Genomic DNA, 23107 nt, shown 5'->3' with positions numbered 1-23107 from the left:
TTTCCCACATCACCGATCATTTTTTAGCCGCTTCTCACAGGTTTTAACGTTATTATTTCTTCATCAGACATTTGTTAGCCTCATTTTCATAATCTGGCACCAAAAACCACTCCTTTCAATACATTTACACGCAATTTTTTCGAAATTTTCCCAAAAAAGACATCCTTTCATCTTTCCCTCTCCTTCCCTCTTTCCTGATGAAGCAACCTTGGGTTGTGAAAGCTTGAAATTTGTGTGTGTGTTTGTGTGTTTTTAGTGACACAGGGAGGTCCATTGATAGTGACCGGGCCAAATATCTCATGAAATAAGCATCAAACAAAGAACGAAACTCTTCTAGCTTGAAGGGGCAAACCAGATGGCGTTATGGTTGGCCCGCTAGATGGCACTACCATAGTTCAAACAGATAGCAACTGCATGTTTTTAAATAGGACCCCCCATTTTTTTATTACATATTCTACCATAGTTCAAACAGATAGCAACTGCATGTTTTTAAATAGGACCCCCCATTTTTTTATTACATATTCATGTAGTACGTAAAGAAATATGAATGTTTTAGTTGGACCACTTTTTTCGCTTTGTGACACATGGTGCTGTAATAGTCACAAACATATAAGTATGTGGTATCACGTAACATTCCACCAGTGTGGATGGTATTTGCTTCATGATACATTACCTGTGTTAAAATGGACCATTTACCAACTGCGGAAAAGATCGATATCGTGTTGATGTATGGCTATTGTGATCAAAATGCCCAATGGGCATGTGCTATGTATGCTGTTCGGTATCCTGGATGACACCATCGGAGTGTCTCAAGCCTTCACCAGATAGTTATGTTATTTAAGGAAACAGGAAGTGTTCAAATGGCTCTGAGCACTATGGGACTCAACTGCTGTGGTCATAAGTCCCCTAGAACTTAGAACTACTTAAACCTAACTAACCTAAGGACATCACACACATCCATGCCCAAGGCAGGATTCGAACCTGCGACCGTAGCGGTCATGCGGTTCCAGACTGTAGCGCCTTTAACCGCTTGGCCACTTCAACCAGGAAGTGTTCAGTCACATGTGAAATATCAACCACGACCTGCAACAAATGATGATGACCAAGTAGGTGTTTTAACTGCTTGTGCCTGTATATGTGCGGATGGATATGTGTGTGTGTGTGAGAGTATACCTGTCCCTTTTCCCCCCTCCAAGGTAAGTCTTTCCGCTCCAGGGATTGAAATGACTCCTTACCCTCTCCCTTAAAACCCACATCCTTTCGTCTTTCCCACTCCTTCCTTCCCAGGACTGCATATGTGAACTAATAACTGTAAATTTGCTACAAATATTTTGTGAAGGTTTGTAATCTGTAATTCCATGTGTACCTGTAAAAAGAATGTGAAAGCACTAGACCATAATGAACATTTACATCTCGAACAGTCCATGGGTGTACTGCCGGTCCATAGTCTCCAACAGGCACAATATTTCGGAGATCAGACATGTCGCCATCGTCGGGTGTACTGACGAACTGAGCTCCTGAGGGTGGGTGGCCATCCTAAATCCCTTTCCCCTGCGATGTGTTCTCTACGGTCTGCACCCACGGCCGTGCATCAGCGGTTGCTGAGAGGCTGGCATCAGTGTCTGTTGTGGTGTCGGCGTAACTGCCGCATCTGCCCTGGTCTCTCATTTGTTTTCTTTGCTGAGCCTCTTTTTAATTAGACTCAGTGCTAGTTCCATGCATTGCTGAAGTTATAGCCACAGTCTCTGTTGATGAGTCCATCCCTGATATGAATTTCGATAGCCTCTCTAACGACACTGTCCCAGTATTTAGATGTCTGTGCCAAGACCCTGGTATGTTGGTAGTCCATTTCATGATTTTCAGACAAACAGTGCTCTGTGACTGCTGATTTGTTGGGGTACATAAGTCAAGTGTGCCTCTGATGTTCTCAGCAATAATCTTCGATTGTGTGCACTGTCTGTCCAATGTAAGTCTTCCCACACTCACAGGGAATCTGGTATATACCGGACTTCTGCAAACCGAGATCATCTTTGACACTTCCCAATGATGCTCGTGTTTTATTGGGTGGTCAAAAGACAGTTCCTGCTCAGTGTTTCCTCAATATTTGTCCTACTTTCCCTGATAGTGCACCAGTTTACAGTATATAGGCAGTGGCTATCTCTTCCTCTGTGACTTCGTCCATCTCCACATGCTGTACTGTAGAGGTGGGGTGGAGAGCGCGTCTGATCTGACATTATGAGTACAAATTTTTCCAAAACACAGTTTTGAGGTGTTCCAGCTCATGGGGCAGACTCTCTGCATCTGAGATGGTGCACGCCCTGTGCACCAGTGTTTTTAATACCCCATTTCTCTGCGAAGGGTGGTGACAGCTATTTGCATGCAAATACAGGTCGGTGTGTGTTTTCTTCCTGTATATCCCATGGCCCAGGGTGCCATCCGCTCTTCTTTTGACCATGACGTCCAGAAATGGTAAACTTCCTTCTGCTTTGGTCTCCGTAGTGAATTTGATGTTTGGATGTATTGAGTTCAGGTGTGTAAGGAAGTCTAGGAGCTTGTCCCTTCCATGGGGCCATATCACAAATGTGTCATCAACATAACATAGAAAACAAGTAGGTTTCCATCTGGATGCTGCCAAAGCTTCCTCCTCGAAGTACTCCATATAGAAATTCGCGACCACAGGTGAAGGTGAGCTCCCCATTGTGACTCCTGTTTGCACGACAACCAACAAGCTGTCTGTCCGCAAGAATGGCCACCGAGAAACTGTGGCCAAGAAACAAGTGGACCACCCTGTCACTGAGCACGCTTCCAAACATGAAATCCTTCATTTCAATGACTGCCTCACAGCCTGTGTGGATCCTTGCTACCAACACCAGCTTTTCTGAATTGCACAGTTGGGAACTTTCCCTGCAATATATCCAACATTCCCATAACCCTCCTGGCCTCTACCTTCGTTAGTCATTATCCTCTCCCGTCCAGCCACTTCTCTGTTCCCATTCCAACACTACACAGCCCTCATTCCTCCAGCACAGCCAGTCTTTTTACTTCTCTCCTTTTCCACTAACCCCCCCCCCCCCCCCCCCCACATCTCTGTATCCTCTGCCTAACCTACCACTGCACACAGCTGCCCTACCCTCTTTCCACTTCATCCCTCCATGCTCCTCAACAGCATGTCACTGTCCACCAAGCCTACCCTACCACCCCTCCCTTTCCTTACTCCAGCCTCCTCATTACCCCCACCCAGCCGCCACTCCCATCATGCCACCGGTGCTGCTGCTCCCAGTGTGGCCTCAGGTTCCTGAGACTGCAGTCATGTGTGTGTGAGTTGCATTTGAATGAGTGATTATGTGTGTATTTTCCATTTAATTCTGATGAAGCCTTACTGGCTGAAAGCTATTATTTGTGACAGTCTTTTTGTTGTGCCTATCTGTGACTCACCATCTCTGCTGTATGGTGATTAGCAACTTTCCTTTTCACAATATTGTTACAACTTATGCAAGGTATGAACAAACACAAAAAATTAATGAACAAACACAAAACTTTAATGAGTTAACACAATAATGTAATAATGGAACAATGGTTCTTCAAAACAATAATCACAAACATTTAATGATTTTAGGAATCATGAGACTCAAAAGCTTGAGGAACTTTCAAATTAACAAATGCAAAAATTTGATGACATGAGAAAAAAATTGCATGCTTACCTGTCAAATGATTTAACATGTAAGTTGTCTGAAATGGGAAAAGAATTAAACATGGAGTTATTCACAGGTATGTCTAAGGAAATAGATAAGCTAGGTAAAGAGGTATTGGACATTAACAGGCCACAGGAGGAAATGACAATTATGCAGAAACACGTGGGCAATTCACAGATTAAAATTCAGGGGATTCAGTCATAAATTAATATAAGTAAAACAGATGTAAAGATTTGCCTGAGAAAGCACAGGAACAGTCTGCAGAATTGAATAATTTAAAACTGAACAGTAAGTTAATAAAGAAAACTTTAGAAAGAATAGATATGTACATACAGACCTTAATGGAGAAAGCTGAATAAGTATATGACACTAGCACGGAAGGTAGTGCAAGGGTATAAGATCTGTATAGAAGCAGTGAAAGAGGTAGTCAAGGGGAAGGAAAATGAACTAACTGCCAGGAATGAATCAGGTTTAAAGGCAATGGAAGAAAAATTGTGGAACAGTTTTACTAGTGGTATTCACATCACAAAGGCGCCATTAATCAGTAGCAATCAGGTGCAGCCAGGCTTAATAGAGAGCTACAATACCTCACATCCTGCTTGTTTAGTCTTCTAGCTGATGAAGAGTTACTCCGGCATAGGCAGTTTCCAACTTTTAGTACAGAGGGCAAAAGAACGAATCCCGTGGTACTAATCAGTCTTCCATAATACGTTACCATGCAACTGGACTGAGGTATAGAAGATCAAGTTTGTTGTGGGGTACACCCAACCGATTTGGCCATACTTTTGAAAGGTTTGTGCATGCCTTCTTGGACAAATAGGAGTCAAATAGAGGCCACAGTGAGTGGTATTTAACCAGCACCATTCAATAGTAAACATGGAGGCTACAGATGTATTTTTAAAAATACCTGAACAGAACAAGATACTGGACAAATACAGTCTCCCATATGCATGTACTAAAAATACTCAAAAATCACTTACCTGCACATATCAAGCAAAAATTGATCACAATGCTTGAGAATGTTGTAGAACGCTTTTTATTCATTCTGGACTCGATTGACCTGATTTATGAAGAGGGGCTGTTGCAAGCCCAGAAAAATAATGTGCAAAGTGAACCTTAGTGAAATAGTGACTGCAAAGTAGTAATTGCAGATGCAATCAACATGGTGGGCACCTGTACCACCACCTATAATAATAATCACACAGGAGGTAACTATTGTAACTGGGGAAACCAAGGACACAAATGAGATTTTAAAGTAAACCACAATCCTAATTACAATGGACCAGTATACACAGAACAGAGCAGTTTCAGACAATAGATTCAAAATGTAACCCTGGTGGCCAGTAACAGCCAATATAATAATTGACAAGGGCTGACCAGTGGTAGACAGTCAAGCAGTCCATCTCTTGGTAGCTAAACCAGTGGAACAACAGTTACGTATGGGGCGAAGGTAGATCAAGATCAAAGAGAATTTAATTAATTTACTTCATGGGCATGACAAAACATAAATTGATGAAAGCAAGACCACACTGTGCATATAGTGTAGGTGACATGATTACCCCCACCCCCTCCCAAAAAAAAGAAAAAAAAAATGCCTACTAATCAGTAAAACCAAAACACGTTGCGACAGGCCCCTGTTTGCAGATCATGAAAGGGGATGGGAGTGAACAATTAATTCCTAATTCTTCTCTGAGATATGACAAATAAGTAAATATCAAGGAGGACTTGTGTCACAAAAATGTAGACAATTTGGAGAGAACAGAAGAGAGTCTGTATAGGACTTAATAAATGACAGGATAGCTGATTTAGATATGCACATTATAGTGGATACAGGTGCATTGACAAATGTAATCTCACATGGTTTATTTAATGATTTACAAAAGTGAACACACATACCAACCTTTCCTGTGGAGAACTGTCAAATATTGACCGCAGAAGGCAACAAATCTAAAGGGGCGGCACTTCAGGCATTAATACCCATTGCTATCAAAGAATGTTCTTTAAAATGCATCGGTCTAGTTGTGGAAAACATATAGTTAATTGTATTAGTGGTATGGATACGTTCTGCCAGTATAAGGTACAAATAGACATAGGTCAGGGGAAGTGTTTCCTTACAATTAGTGAAAAAAGGTTATCAGATGGAGCATCACAGCAGAACCACCCCTATGTGTTCACATAGTGACCCAACAACACCATCAATTATGATTGCAGTGGGCATAGGACCATTGGGATTCAACCATTAATCAATGGAAATCTGTCAGCTGTTTGGGTGAATCATATTTTTGTTACACTAGGTTGATGGTTGTCTCCATGAAAGCCATCATTGGGGTGAACACTAGGTTGATGGTTGTCTCCATGAATGCCATCATTGGGGGCTTGAAACATGCAGCGCACCATGGATGCAGGCTGATGGGAGCAGTATTATGCTATGAAAGATGTCCCCCTGCACTTGCATGGGATCCCTGGCAGTAGTCACAAAGATGCTGACAGCTGCAGACCACCTGCATCTTTTCATGCTTGATGTCTTCCCTGACGGCAATTTCATCTTTCAGTAGTATAATTGCCTATGTCTTGGAGCCAGGATAGTGCTACAGTGGTTTGAGGAGCATTACATTGATGTCTTGGTGACCAAATTTGTCTGATGTAAATCCTACGGAACCCATCAGAGTCACTATTGGGCACCATCACCACAACGCAAATTGGTGGTCCTTTACCTACTCAAATGGTTCAAATGCCTCTGAGCACTATGGGCCTTAACTTCTGAGGTCATCAGTCTTTATCTACTCAAATTCCATGACCTTTTCATAGACATCTAATGCTACATACCTCCACCAACCTACCCACAAACTGTTGGATCTCTGACATGCAGAATCAGTATACATTTTGTTCCAAAGACAGACAAACAAATTATTAAGCAGGTGGTCATAACATTTTGGCTCATCAGTGAATAAGTATGTTTCAATGAAGATAGGGCAGGTGATCCACCATACCAGCAGCTGTTTGAAATCATACAGGAAAACCACAGAAAAACTAAATCAGGATGCCCAGACTGAGCAAACTCCATCCTCCCAAATATGAGATCAGTGTCTTAACAAATGCACTGCCTCATTGGGTTAGTCTGGAAATATGATTTCATTACCTAAGAGCAGCCACTGGGGGGATGTTGGGGTCTCATTTCCTGTAAAAATAAGAAAGCTGGAGGGAAGAAATTCGGGCTTTGTTTTATTTGTGATATCAACTTGGTACTAGCAGATAAATAAGTGAAACATTTGGAGCTTATTTCTCCTAGCTGCACTGCTGTAATGACATTCTACCATTTAACATCAGGTGAGGTGTAGAGAACCTTTCAAAACTTGAAAAGGAGAACTTTTCTAATAAATCTGGAAAAAATATTTAGTAATGTCCTGTAAACATGCAACTAATAATTGTTACCAAAGTAAAATTATTACTGTTCATGTTAAAAATTCTAATAAAACATTTAAGGCTCTAAGGAATGTCTATTCTGTACTGGTTCATTTCCTTTAAGTGTATGTTTGATGTCGTTAAGTGCATGCTTTATGGTTTTAAGTGCCTTTTTCTCATACAATAGCCAATCTTTAGAAATTATAGTATATATTTTTGCATTTTTTGAGTAGGTCTGCTAACTTTTCTATATTGGTTATGTGCAATCCATAACAAACTGCACTCTTGTCATAACATATTCATTCTACTTTAACTGCACACTGCCTTTTACATCACAACAAGTAGGTATTAAATGTTAAAAGTAAGACAGGTAATTCAAATCCTCTTAAAATTAATTTCAGCTGGAAATCACGCCTTTTTATATTTGCTGTAAGTGAGAATATGAGTGTTTGACATACCCAGTTAAATGCTTGACATGCTAAGGCACTTGATAACATGTCTCCAAGAATCCCAGGATATGAATTTGCACTTGCAAAATAAGCAAAGAAATAGGGATGATTCCATTGTGTGACCTGCGAAACATAAGAATTAGTATAAATAGTATGTGGATTTATAGATATTGAATTAATAGTATAGTACTTATAATCATCACAAAAGACTGGACAGCACATAGGTATATAAAGCTAAATGCAAGCTAACAGTTATTCCACAGGCATGTAACTGTAAACTTTTTTTGGTACATACTGTCTTATGTTGGAACAGAGTATAAAAGAAGAGTCTATAACAGTTATTTGTCACAAGTGTTTCATTGCCTGATATTGTAATGTTTATTCAGTGCACTGCTGTTACAAACAAAAGTGTGAAAGGTGCTAGTTCTTACTTATATATTTTTTTCATCAATGAGTCGTAAGGCCATGTCTTACTGGACTATATCCTAGTCAACTTTAATCTTATATCAGCATCAATCAAGAGGTATGATTGACTTTCAGAATTATTGCTTCCTTACTAGCAAAGATTCAGTCAAAATATGTATGCTGTATTTGACTTTTCAAAAGTGAGTTCTTATATTGCATTATTTTTTCTGGTGCCTCCTTCTGTAAGATGGGCAGTGGCTGACACCCAAGGTTCTTTACTTGGCATGAAGATAGCATTAAGCTGCCACTACAGATAGCAGGACTCTGCAAACTTTTGGAAGAATCTTGAAAATAAAAATAAAAAAAAAGATGTGCATTAGAATCCAATGCACTTTAAGAGACCCAAGATTCATCACCTGTTATGACTCTGATTAAGAATTTTGGACATTCTTCAAGTCTTCATTGCAGTTTAGTTCACCTCTGAAAGCTGAGTTTTCATTCTTTGATGCTGAGAAGGCAAGGGACAAACTTCGCTACAGTTCATCTCATGTTCAGTTCATCAGCTAGAATTCATTGACATGTACAGCACCGACAGCCCAAGCCCGTTACAAACATTGTGAACTGTCTGTGTTGGTTACCCATGAACCATGTCACACACCTTCATGATCATTTCCAGTGTTGTGCAAATTGGCAATCAACCAGAATGTTCATCATCTTCCACAGATTAGATTAGTACTTGTTCCATAGATCATGAATACGACACTTCGTAATGATGTGGAACATGCCAGGTTAATAAAATTACATGACACTTAATATTCTTACCTTTTTTGTGGGGGTTGTGAAAATTACCCACTTACTATGTCCAAAAATTCATCTAATGAGTAGAAGGAGTTGCCATTAAGAAATTGTTTTAATTTCCTTTTAAATGCTATATGGCTATCTGTCAGACTTTTGATGCTATTAGGTAGGTGACCAAAGACTTTTGTGGCAGCATAATTTACCCCCTTCTGAGCCAAAGTTAGATTTAACCTTGTGTAGTGAAGATCATCCTTTCTCCTAGTGCTGTAGCCATGCACACTGCTTGCCTCTCTTGAAGTGCTTGAACCACTCAAATGTTCTTGCTTGACACAGTGCACTTTCACCAAATGTATCTGTCAACATGTGGTGGGTTTCAGTTGCAGTTTTCTTCAACTTTAAACAGAATTTGATGCAAATCCATTGCTCCTTCACATTATTCATTTCATAATTTGCAGAAGCACTGAAACACGTTCTGACATGCACCACTGCATGTGCCAAAAATGACACAACTTTGTGCAGCAGTAGCTAAGGTGTGTACCTTGTAATGTTGTACAGCTACTGGTTTTACCAGTACAATGAAATTATCAGATATTGGGTATCATTTCATAGATCTGTCAATAGGCAAAGCTATAACTTGACAGCTGAAAACAACAAAGTACAAATCAGTGACCAGAAAATAGGCAAATATTGCATGATGATCATAAATAAGTTCACCACAGAGCAAATAGTAATTTACACATCAGTGAGCTGATGCAAATTAGCCACTGTTGTTTATCCAAGGGACTTGACACTTGCAGCTGTACCACTCTGCACAGTTTCTAGTGGCCTAGCTGGAGGTATGCATAATTATAACAACTGAGCCATCATTATGTTTGCCAGGATTATGAGAGAATCAACACAAACTTATGTAAGGTGAGCTTGCTTGTTGATAAAATGCTATGGGACAACATTTATGCACAACTCTATGATACTTATTTCCCTACTTCGATATGTCTTCCATCAACAGATGTTGACACTATCTGCAACATTAGCTCCAATCTGTATTGCTTATTAAAACACAGGTGGCTCAAGTATTGGCACTATTGCTTAAAGTACACTTGTTGGAGAGAATTACCAAAGTTAACAATGTTATTATCAAATTAGTGTATAAAACTCATCACTAAAACCAATATAAAATTCAGCCAAACATTATAGTGATCACCCATTAAGGTATTAACTTCATCTTGATTTCAAAATGTTGTCATCTTCTGCTGTCAAGCAAGGGAAACTACACAATGTTTTGAAGAAATAGCATACTGAACTGTAGTAATGAATATTCACATAGATAAGTAATAAGGGTTGCTATACTTTAATGTCACTCAAACACTATATTGTAACAGCAGTAGCTGACAGTGTGCCCAGATTATAATATTGGCACTATAATTTTGCCTGTATGTTTAGTTCTTTTTTGAAATTGATCTTTTTTAATGTTCTCAAAACTGCTGTTTGATACACAAAATCCCATGCAATAATTACTTACATTTACTTTTTTTTAAATCCTTCATATTTGTGAAATGCATATTTTGTGATTGTCTTTCCATTGGCTGAATGTACTAATATGCAGCTTTCCATTCTACAGCTGTCTTTCACATGCTGGTGTATAGCTTTACATTGAACTATAAAATATTTGCCATTTTCTCGTGATATTGCCAACCATTAAAGCAACCCTTACGTTCAGGTATTAGTTTTATCTTGCAGTACAAAATATTTGTCAACTTCTGCTGGCAATGCCAACATGTGCCATCACCCATTGGAGATTAGATTATACTTTGATAAAACTGCATACTGAATAGTAATAATACACATATTCATACAGGTAAGAAATGAGGGTTGCTATACTTTCAGTAACCACATTTGGAGTCATTTGAACATTATAGCGACTTAATGCAAGGGGATTAATGTTACCTCGCACCATAAAACGTATGTCATCCTTTGCTGATAATGCTAAACAGGCAAGACAGTGATTGTTGACCCAAACAAACAGGCATTCAGTATTGAAACTGTATTCTAAAATCAGAAGTTGACAGAGTATGTATCATAACTTGAGTATGGGTATCAGCTACTGGATCTTAAAACTATATTGTAACAGCAGTAGCTGACAGTGTGCCCAGATTATAATATTGGCACTATAATTTTGCCTGTATGTTTAGTTCTTTTTTGAAATTGATCTTTTTTAATGTTCTCAAAACTGCTGTTTGATACACAAAATCCCATGCAATAATTACTTACATTTACTTTTTTTTAAATCCTTCATATTTGTGAAATGCATATTTTGTGATTGTCTTTCCATTGGCTGAATGTACTAATATGCAGCTTTCCATTCTACAGCTGTCTTTCACTTTATCTTTGACAGCCATTGTGAACAAGCAATAACTGATACTTCTTGAAGTTTCTCTTCAACAGATGTTATGTCATTTATGTGCATACTCCTTCTGAAGTTGGCAAACTAATCACTCTATCAGTACATTTGGGTCATCCCACTAAACATACTCAATACCTCCTGGCAATTTATTGGAGACTGTCTTCCAGTCATGAACATTATCTTCCTCATTGTCATCTTCTTTTTCATAATCATCATCTATGTTATTAACTTCATCATCATCCTCTCCTTCTTCTACTACCTCAATATTTCCAGCTTCTGCTTTCATAAGTACATTGTTTTCTTTAGCTTTAACATTTTTGTCTTGCTCTGTCTTCTTCTTCATCATCTTCTTCTTCTAAGTCACAACTTATGGTATATGCTCTTTCCATGACATTTCATTAATAACACTGCATCTTGATGGAGTCCTTGTATCTGGACTTTTTTTTGTAATGTTTGGGTGTCTTTGCAAAAAACAATTCTATCCACTTCCTGCCAGGTTTTCAGTCCTTGCATAGAGTATCCAGGCTCAACTATGCAATTAGCATGGGACACCTTACATTAGATGACTTCTATTAATAAGTAATCCATTCTTCTGACTCTCCAAAATCTGCTTGATCAACCAAACTTAACATTCTTCATCCAATATGCAGGAGGAACTCATCTGTCTTTGAACTGGATATTTTCCACAATTTGTATACATCAGAGTTGTTCTGTGAACTCTTTACAGTTTGCTAGCACTTGCTATGGGCATCCCATTTTTTATAGCATCCAAAGTTTGAAGCATTTGATTTTCTTTATTCTCGAGAATCTTCTTTTCCTTGTCTTTGCTCTTGTCACCTTACAGTTGGAACCTGAAACAGAATAATGATGTAAACTGGCAAGAAGTGATAGCGACAGTTAACATTTCCAAACAAATGTGCACTCAAACCTCAAATAGTACGTGCCTGACAGTAGGTGTTAGCTACTCCATCACCAGAAGCTGACAACATGTATGTGCAGTGTGTATCAGCTAATGCATCTTTAAAATATTCTGTATGTGCAGTGGGTGTCAGCTACTGTGGCTGTCAGCTGCTTGGAGTGTTGATCAATGCATGTGCATAGGTGTGAGCAAGTTTAACCATGGTGTCAACTAATCAAGATGAGAATTGTTCCAGCAAGTTGTATTTTGTACAATATTTCCATACCTGTCTCATCATTATCATCATCAGATTTCATCTCTCTGATTTATGCACCACAGTTAATTTCCTCTCCACTACACTCCCCCCCCCCCCCCCCCCCCCCCCCCCCCCCCGCTCTCTGTAATGCTTACTTCAATGAGGCAACAACATTATAATATTCTATATACAATGCTATGGAGGGAATGAAAGAAATACAGTTTTCCTTAGTAGCTGATCCCCTCAAGTAGCTGACACACCCATTTGACAAGTAACTGGCACCCCCAGTAGCTGACACACCCGTTTGACAAGTAACTGGCACCCCCAGTAGCTGACACACATAGTAGCTGACAACTCCACACCCCCTGTAGCAGACACTGACTATACATACACATTGTCAGCTTCTGGTGGCAACAGACCTTGACTTTATTAATCTGAACCCCTTGATTAATTGCTTTTGCTTGTTGGAATAAGCTAGAATATGCTGAAACAAGTCTCAACTTGATTAGTTGACATCATGGTTAGAGTTTCTGATGTCTGTGCATGTGCATTGACACACATCTCCAGTAGCTTACAACTCCAGTGATTGACATTTTCTGCACATCCACCCTCCTGTAGCTGACACCCACTGCACATAGAGAATATTTAAGATCCAATAGCTGACATCTACTGTCCACCCAACACACACACACACACACACACACACACACACACACACACACACACATTTGTCTTCTGGTGATAAAATGTAGTTTTAAGATTCAATAGCTGACACCCACTGCACAAATACACCTTCACCTTCTAGTGTTAGAATAGTACCCAAGATCCAGTAGCCACCACTTACTGTCAAGTTTTGCCTCATACTATTTAAGTTCTGAATGTATATTTGTTTGGAATGTCACTTATCACTGCTTGCAAGCTTAGCATATTATTTTCTTTCAGGTTTCAATCTATAATCTGGCATGGAGAAAGTACAGGGAAACAAGATTCTTAAGTGTGAAGAAAATCAAATGCAAATCACTTGATACGAGGGGCAATCACAGCTGTGATGTTATATTTCAGTAGACGAAAACTGCAACTGCTGTATCAAAATTATTTATTAATCATGAATTGCTTCCTGACACCTTTGGTTCCTACTGAGTTTTCCCTATCTTCCAATGCTTACCAGCATATTTACATTGGTTTAGTTTGACACTTTTCTTTTGCTTCTTGTGTCAACTGGTAGCACTTGACTCACTAGGTCAGTTCTGGTTCCCACACATGCACCACTGTGCAGTTTCCCCAGAGGAGGCTCCTACATATTTTCAGTAAGCTTGTTTTGGGTTAGGGCTTGCTTCCATGTTTAGAATGTGGTTCTTATTCAACTAGCCCTGTTCCTCGGGCCACATCTTCCTCTGGCTATTTTCTTCATGACTAGTGAACCGCACAATGCTTTGCAAATGCTAAATATGCATGGGAATTGGATGTACATGCTAACTCCTTTCCCCCTCTCTCTTTCCATCTCCTCCTCTTCTCTCCTCTCTCCAACCGTCAGCTCCTCCCCCCACCTCTCCACCCTTCTTCCCCACCCCCTTTCCCATCCATCTCCTCCTCCCCCTCTCTTTATCCATCTCCTCATTTCCCCTTTCTATGCTCATTTCCTCCCCCCTCTTTGTCCATCTCCTCTTTTCCCCTCTCTCTGACCTTCAGCCTTGTTTATTGGTTGATAAGCCATAAATTCAATCTTTCTGTTTTATGTTAAAACCAGCTGTAAGAAAGGAAATGTAACAGCACATTATTGTGTAACACTTTTGTTTAAAATTCTATACATGGGGAAAGAGTATATATGGGAGAAACACTTTGTCTAATGGTTTAAATGACTTGATATCATACTTAAAATTGACTGTGATAAAGAAAAATGAAACCACACATTTTCACAGCACAGTACAGGATAGCACATTTCTCAGAATCAGTTTTAAGAAAAAACCAGTACATTTTAGTTTAGAATAGATATAGCCTATGTACAACTGAATATGTACTACAGTACATGTAAATATCTGAAGTAAATCAGTCAAGAATGATTTGAGACTTTTTATTAATAACATTTTCGATGTTAGTGTGTGTGTGTGTGTGTGTGTGTGTGTTTGCTTATGTTCATCATATGTTTATTAGAGCATTGTGTAAAAATCTGAAATACATCAGTCAGGAGCTTTTCAAGATTTTTGGTGACAATGAAAACAACATCTTGTCTTTATATGATAGTATATATGGTTGAGTACTTAGTGATGCCGGTTCCACACTGGAAGATAGGAGACTTCTGTTACCCTTATGGAGTATTAAGTATGTTTAAGTATGTTATGTATTGAAAGGTCTGTATACATCACATTAGTCAGAGTTTCATCAATCTTGTGTTATGTTTTAAAATAGTTCTAATTATGGTTATTGTGTCTTCTTTAGGTCAACTGTTTGGTAGCTGAAGATGTGACTGCACTGTCACAAAACTAGTTCTGTTTAATAAGTCACTTCCATGCAGTTGTTGAAGTTTCCATCAATTGAAAAATCAAATGCTTCAAACTTTGGAAGGTGGAAAAATGCTGATGCCTAATGCATATAGAGAATACTGTTGGTTAGGTTAGGTTAGGTTAGCTTTAAGATTTATTAGCTGACACGTACTGCACATACACAGTGTCAGCTTTTGGTGTTGAAATGCAGTTTTAAGATTCAGAAGTTGACACCCACTTCACATACACACCATCACCTTCTAGTATTAGAATATTATCCAAGATCCCATAGCTGTCACCTAATGTCAGTGTTCAACCCAGGTAACTGAGTGGTCAGCGTGACGGAATGTCCTACCTAACGACCCGGGTTTGATTCTTGGCTGGGTCAGAGGTTTTCTTCGCTCAGGGACTGGGTGTTGTGTTGTCCTTATCATCATCATTTCATACCCATCGACATGAAAATCACCAAAGTGATGTCAACTCAAAAGACTTGCACCAGGCTGACAGTCTACCCGACGAGAGGCCCTAGCACACAGCATTTCCATTTACCTATTGTCACTTTTGGTGCATGGTATTTGGGTTCTGAATGCATATTTGTTTGGAACTGCCAACTATGCCTACCTTTCAGCTTAGCATATTATTTTGTTTCAGGTTTCCAACTGTAACTTGGCATGGGGAAATAAAGAAAAATAAAATTCTCAAGTACGAAGAAAATCAAATGCCTCAAACTTCAGAAGCTGAAAAAAATGGACTGCCCATATCAACTGCTAGTACACTGCCACAATGACATCAGCTTTGATGAGAACTAGGATGAATGATGTTTAGGACGGGTGGTAGGGACAGAGCATCGAGTGACATTATACTGAGTGCACTATCCGAAAATTACCTCGAGCAATTAAACAGAGAACCGACTCGTGGAGATAACATCTTGGACCTACTGGTAACAAACAGACCCGAACTTTTCGACTCTGTAAGTGCAGAACAGGGAATCAGTGATCATAAGGCCGTTGCAGCATCCCTGAATTTGGAAGTTAATAGGAATATAAAAAAAGGGCGGAAGGTTTATCTGTTTAGCAAGAGTAATAGAAGGCAGATTTCAGACTACCTAACAGATCAAAACGAAAATTTCTGTTCCGACACTGACAATGTTGAGTGTTTATGGAAAAAGTTCAAGGCAATCGTAAAATGCGTTTTAGACAGGTACGTGCCGAGTAAAACTGTGAGGGACGGGAAAAACCCACCGTGGTACAACAACAAAGTTAGGAAACTACTGCGAAAGCAAAGAGAGCTTCACTGCAAGTTTAAACGCAGCCAAAACCTCTCAGACAAACAGAAGCTAAACGATGTCAAAGTTAGCGTAAGGAGGGCTATGCGTGAAGCGTTCGGTGAATTCGAAAGTAAAATTCTATGTACCGACTTGACAGAAAATCCTAGGAAGTTCTGGTCTTACGTTAAATCAGTAAGTGGCTCGAAACAGCATATCCAGACACTCCGGGATGATGATGGCATTGAAACAGAGGATGACAAGCGTAAAGCTGAAATACTAAACACCTTTTTCCAAAGCTGTTTCACAGAGGAAGACCGCACTGCAGTTCCTTCTCTAAATCCTCGCACAAACGAAAAAATGGCTGACATCGAAATAAATGTCCAAGGAATAGAAAAGCAACTGGAATCACTCAACAGAGGAAAGTCCACTGGACCTGACGGGATACCAATTCGATTCTACACAGAGTACGCGAAAGAACTTGCCCCCCTTCTAACAGCCGTGTACCGCAAGTCTCTAGAGGAACGGAAGGTTCCAAATGATTGGAAAAGAGCACAGGTAGTCCCAGTCTTCAAGAAGGGTCGTCGAGCAGATGCGCAAAACTATAGACCTATATCTCTGACATCGATCTGTTGTAGAATTTTAGAACATGTTTTTTGCTCGAATATCATGTCGTTTTTGGAAACTCATAATCTACTATGTAGGAATCAACATGGATTCCGGAAACAGCGATCGTGTGAGACCCAACTCGCTTTATTTGTTCATGAGACCCAGAAAATATTAGATACAGGCTCCCAGGTAGATGCTATTTTTCTTGACTTCCGGAAGGCGTTCGATACAGTTCCGCACTGTCGCCTGATAAACAAAGTAAGAGCCTACGGAATATCAGACCAGCTGTGTGGCTGGATTGAAGAGTTTTTAGCAAACAGAACGCAGCATGTTGTTATCAATGGAGAGACGTCTACAGACGTTAAAGTAACCTCTGGTGTGCCACAGGGGAGTGTTATGGGACCATTGCTTTTCACAATATATATAAATGACCTAGTAGATAGTGTCGGAAGTTCCATGTGGCTTTTCGCGGATGATGCTGTAGTATACAGAGAAGTTGCAGCATTAGAAAATTGTAGCGAAATGCAGGAAGATCTGCAGCGGATAGGCACTTGGTGCAGGGAGTGGCAACTGACCCTTAACATAGACAAATGTAATGTATTGCGAATACATAGAAAGAAGGATCCTTTATTGTATGATTATATGATAGCGGAACAAACACTGGTAGCAGTTACTTCTGTAAAATATCTGGGAGTATGCGTGCGGAACGATTTGAAGTGGAATGATCATATAAAATTAATTGTTGGTAAGGCGGGTACCAGGTTGAGATTCATTGGGAGAGTCCTTAGAAAATGTAGTCCATCAACAAAGGAGGTGGCTTACAAAACACTCGTTCGACCTATACTTGAGTATTGCTCATCAGTGTGGGATCCGTACCAGATCGGGTTGACGGAGGAGATAGAGAAGATTCAAAGAAGAGCGGCGCGTTTCGTCACAGGGTTATTTGGTAACCGTGATAGCGTTACGCAGATGTTTAACAAACTCAAGTGGCGGACTCTGCAAGAGAGGCGCTCTGCTTCGCGGTGTAGCTTGCTCGCCAGGTTTCGAGAGGGTGCGTTTCTGGATGAGGTATCGAATATATTGCTTCCCCCTACTTATACCTCCCGAGGAGATCACGAATGTAAAATTAGAGAGATTAGAGCGCGCACAGAGGCTTTCAGACAGTCGTTCTTCCCGCGAACCATACGCGACTGGAACAGGAAAGGGAGGTAATGACAGTGGCACGTAAAGTGCCCTCCGCCACACACCGTTGGGTGGCTTGCGGAGTATAAATGTAGATGTAGAATGTAGAGAGGGGTGTGGTCAGCTGGTGACAAATCTCATCCTGCTGCCAATCATGGGAAGGTATACCATGCACCTTTGCTTCTTGCGAATATCTACTACATTTCAAATGCAGTTTGCCTGAATGCATTTATAGTCTGAACTGAATTACGTCTCATATTGAACAAATACTCAAAAACACTACACATTTCTGCAGGAGATGGTAGAAGTCAAGACAGAAGCCAGTGGTTTACTTACGTGTTTCATGCAGCTATGTTGTCAGCTTGCACGATGAGGTACGATGGAAATGATAGGAGGTCTGTCAGCTCCTGGTTCTACTCAGTCAGTGAGAGAGCAGCAGGCAGATGACATGTTTGGGAGCAAGATATGAAGAAATAATACCATATTCAAATGTAAATATAGAAATGAAATCCACTATATATTCAGAAAAAACAGCTATATTCTCAGGTCTCACTATAGCCACAACCTTGGTGATTATAAGATATTCAGAGGAACCTGGCAAATATTTGTGACATCCAAAATTATAAATTTTAGTAATGATAAATTTTAGTGATAGAAATTTGTGACATATTCAGAAGCAACAGACAAATATCTGAGAGAAGCAAGATTATAAATTTCACTGCTGCTCACTTATATAAAAACAATGCCTTTTTTCTCATGAATGTAAGAACAATAATACAGGGAAGTTCTGATTGAGAATAATGAATTATTTAGGAATAAAAGAGACCACTCAACAAAAAGATGAAGTGCTGCATTGTAGACAGGTACACAAACAAAAGGTACAGAGCTTTGCTTTGCTAGCTTTCAGAATGAAATTCCTATCTCAAGCTTGTAGGAGAAACATGCATACAGAGACACACATGCTCACAGTAAATGTACTGCGATGAGGTGGGGGTGCAGGGTGGGATGGGGTGAGGGATGGGGTGAGGGATGGAGAGACATGGGAGGCAGGGAGGGGATAGGAAGGAAGTGTCTAGTGGCCCATGGGAGAGTAGGGAGCCATCTGTGGGGTAGCTAAGCTGCAGGTAGAGGGGGCAGGTGGCAGATGGCTGGGCAAGCGATTTCATAGACTGTGGCATGAGATGGCAGCACACAACTAGCTGACACACACTGGGTTGGGGTACTGGGACAGGGGATGGCCCATGTATACACACACACACACACACATGCACACACACACACACACACACACACACACACACACACACACACAATTGAGTGGAGTGGTGGTGGGGGGACAATGGGCTACTTTAGGTTTAGGCTACAGAGGTTATGTGAACAAACGATGTACTGTGAGGATAGCTCCCATCCCCTATCCCAGCACCCCTGTCCAATCTATGCCAGCTAGTTATGTGTTGCCATCTCACACCCTGTTCTGTGAAATCACTTGCCCAGCCATCTGCACCTGTCCTCTCTATGTGCACCCCTATATAGCCCACAGATGGATCCCCACTATCCCACAAGCCACTAGATGTTTCCCTCCCACTCCCTCTGCCTCCCCTCTCTCACCATCCCTCACCCAATCCCAACCGGCACCCCATCCTCAGCCCAGTACACTCAATCTGGACCAGGATAGATCTGACAGTCAGCACAATATAGAGAGACAGGCATGTGCATGTGCATGTGTGTGTGTGTGTGTGTGTGTGTGTGTGTGTGTGTGTTTGTGTTGTTGTTTGTGCACATGTTTCTCCTACAAGCATAAGAAATAAATTTCCTTCTGAAAGCTGCCAAATCTTTTTCTCACATAGTGTGCCCACTAAACACGTACCTTGTTCTTTGTACTATACATCAAATATGCAGAAATATAAAATGTGTTTTCAGAGTTGTTGGTAGTTCCCAGAACAGACTAGAAATTGCTTCATTATGCACTTCACAACAATAAAGGAACTAATTGACAGCACAAGAGTAACTGCACTGAGGTGTCAAAGTCATGGGATAATGTTATGCACATATGCGGATGGTCGTACTATCACATACACAAGATATAAAAGGGCAGTGCATTGGTGGAGCTCCCATTTGTACTCAGGTGATTCATGTGGGAAAGTCTCCAACATAATTATGACCACATGACAGGAATTAATAGACTTCGAACATGGAATGGCAGCTAGTGTTAGATGCATAGGTCATTCCATTTCAGAAATCCTTAGGTAATTCAATATTCTCAGATCCACAGAATCAAGAGTGTGCCACGAATACCAAATCTCAGCCATTACCTCTCACCACAGAAAACTCTCTGGCTGATGGCCTTCACTTAATGGCTGAGAGTAGAGGTATTTGCATAGAGTTATCACTGCTAACAGAAAAGCAACAGTGTTTGAAATAACCATATAAATCAGTGTGTGACTTATGATGAATGTCTCCATTAGGAGTTGTCATTGAAGTTTGTTGTTAACGGGCTATGGCAACAGATGACCGATGCGAGTGCTTTTGGTAACAGCATGACATTGGCAGCAGCACCTCTCCTTGGCTCGTGGCCTTAACGGTTGGACCATAGACAACTGTAAAACCATAACCCAGTCAGATGAGCCTCAACTTCAGTTGGTAAGAGCTGGTGGTAGTGTTCGAATGTGGTGCAGATCCCATGAAGTCATGGACCCAAGTTGTCAAAAAGGCACTGTGCAAGCTGGTGGTGGCTCCACAATGATGTGGACTGTGTTTACATGGTCCAACTGAACTGACCATTGACTGGAAATGGTGATGTTCGTTTACTTGGAGAGTATTTGCAGCCATTCATGGACTGCATATTCCCAAACAGCAATGGAATTATAGTGGATGACAATGTGACATGTCACTGGGCCATAATTCTTCGCAATTCTGGAAAATTCAAGTGAATGAGCTGGCTAGCCAGATCACCTGACATGAATCCCACTGAACACTTATAGGACATAACTGAGAGGTCAGTTTGTGCATGAAATCCTGCGCTGGCAACACTTTTGCAGTTATGGATGGCTATAGAGGCAACATGGCTCAATGTTTCTGCAGGTAACTTCTGACTTGTTGGGCCCATACCATGTCAGGTTGCTGCACTAAGGCAAAAGAAGGTCCGACATGATATTAGGAGGTGTCCCAAAACTTTTGTCACCTCAGTGTATGTAATGGGTACCACAATGCAGTAGTGCCTACACATTACTATTATTATTTTGAGTATCAGTGGTCATTCACAGCTTGAAGGCTTTCAATTTCTGCCAGTTCAGAAGTAAGGAGTCCTGAAGTTAAGTGATTTACATAAAACAAATATATTGCAAAAAATTTTAATTTTGTTGATTTTAAATGGATATGGGGGATGTGGCTGAAATGAATGTCAGTAAGGAGAGGAGTGGTGCAGTGGAATCATGTTTTGTTACTAGTGCCTGCCCTCAATGTGAATAGTTAGCTTCCTTTTCCAAAAAGGAGTTGTTGGTAGCACTCACAATGCACGGATAAAAAAGCATTGTTAGAAATAAGTAGTTCCAGTCATCTCATCTCATTGATCCCTAGTTCATGGCAAAAAATCATTTATTTATCTTAATTTTGAACAGGGAAGTGTTAAAAGTAATAGTTTTTTCATTCTAAAGTTTATTTAGAATTTATGCTGATGCTGGATTGGTGGATTGGGGGGGGGGGGGGGGGTGAGGAGATGGGTAAGAGGAGAGGGTACTAGCTAGTATATCACTTATATCTAATTAAACTCAGGGCTAATGGACTTCAAAAGGTGGGGAATCACTGACTTAGACAGTAATCAAAAGAGGAGGTGAAGATACAAATTAATGCAAGTAATTCTTTTTTAAAATTTTATTCCTCCTTGTATTACCAAGATGAAGACAGTTAATAAGTGCAAAGTTTACAATGAGTATAATGTTAATTTTGTTTTACACAGATACTTTATATCATTAAAACACACAAAATGAAAAAAAATGTTAATATTTTCTGAAGAAGCCTATTAAAAAAAAGGGGGGGGGGATCGTTTTAAGCTTTGGTCAAAATGGTTTGTGTGTGTGTGTGTGTGTGTGTATGTTGTGTGTATTTTTGTTCTTGACTCTGTTGTCACATGTGATGATATTTATTCGAGGTGTATTTTTTTAGTAAACTCCATTTGAGCATAAGTACACAACGAAAGGTTATTTAAAAAAAGTAAATTTATTTTCAGAAAGTACATACTTAACTGTTTTTTGACATAGTTGCCAAGTTTGTTCAAACATGTATCATACCTCTCCACCAATTTTAAAATACCCTCTTCATAAAAACTTGCCCCCTGCTCCGATAACCAAGAGTTCACTGCCGTTTCCATGTCGTCATCATCATTGTTATGGTTGCTACTGAGGTGCTATTTGAGGTAGAGGAACAGATGGTAATTGCTCAGTGAAATATCAGGACTGTAGGGTGGGTGGCTTAAAACTTCTCAGCGAAAACTGTCCAATAAATCATGGGTCTGACCTGCTGTGTGAGGTCTTGCATTGTCTTGGAGAAGGACAATTCCCATTGTCAGCATGCTGTGTCTTTTGTTTTGAATCACTCTGCATAGCTTTCTCAGGATTTGGCAGTATGCTTTTGCATTGATAGTTGGATGAAGTCGACCAACAAAACACAATGCCTATCCCAAAACATGGATGCCATGATTTTGTCTTGGGACAGAATCTGTTTGGCCTTCACCTTTACAGGTGAGTGTGTGTGTCTCCATTCCATGCCCTGTCGCTTCGATTCAGGTGTGATATGCAAAACTAATGTTTCATCTCCAGTTACAATTTGACTCAAGAAGTCATCACCTTCTTCATAATAATGAGTCAAGAACTTCATCGCACACTCAAATATTTGGTTTTTGTGGTCCTCTGTTTGGAGTTTTGGGACCCAACAGGAGCACAGTTTCCTGGACATTAGGTGTTCAGAAACAATGTTGTAAAGCACTGATCTCACCACATCAGGAAATTCATTTGAGAGACTTGTTATTGTGAAGCTCCTGTTCTCACAAATCCTTGCTTCAACTGAAGCCACCAAATTGTCTGTAACCAAAGAATGGTGACCGAAGAGATCCTCATCATGGACGTTGTCATGGCCATCTTTGAATTCAATCACTTTGCTTTTACTCATAACAGTATCACCATACACTTCACAAATCTGTTGATGAATTTCTGCAGCAGACAGGTCCCTTGCTGACAAAAACCGTATCACTGAGTGGTGGGCAAGTTGATAGTCTCA

General features: G+C 40.2%; 1 protein-coding gene across 1 annotated transcript in view; it reads right to left on the bottom strand.

The window, feature by feature from the left end:
- Positions 1 to 23107, bottom strand: part of LOC126176530 (aromatic-L-amino-acid decarboxylase-like) — a 102557-nt gene that overhangs the window by 31316 nt on the left and 48134 nt on the right. The window contains exon 2 of the mRNA XM_049923686.1: positions 7553 to 7666. Within this exon, the coding sequence (XP_049779643.1) occupies positions 7553 to 7666 (114 nt within the window). The remainder of the gene's footprint in view (positions 1 to 7552; positions 7667 to 23107) is intronic.

The sequence above is a fragment of the Schistocerca cancellata genome, chromosome 3 (assembly GCF_023864275.1).
Source record: "Schistocerca cancellata isolate TAMUIC-IGC-003103 chromosome 3, iqSchCanc2.1, whole genome shotgun sequence".
Lineage (NCBI taxonomy): Eukaryota > Metazoa > Arthropoda > Insecta > Orthoptera > Acrididae > Schistocerca > Schistocerca cancellata.
Note: the sequence above shows the minus strand (reverse complement) of the source record. Positions and strands in the feature narration are given on the sequence as shown.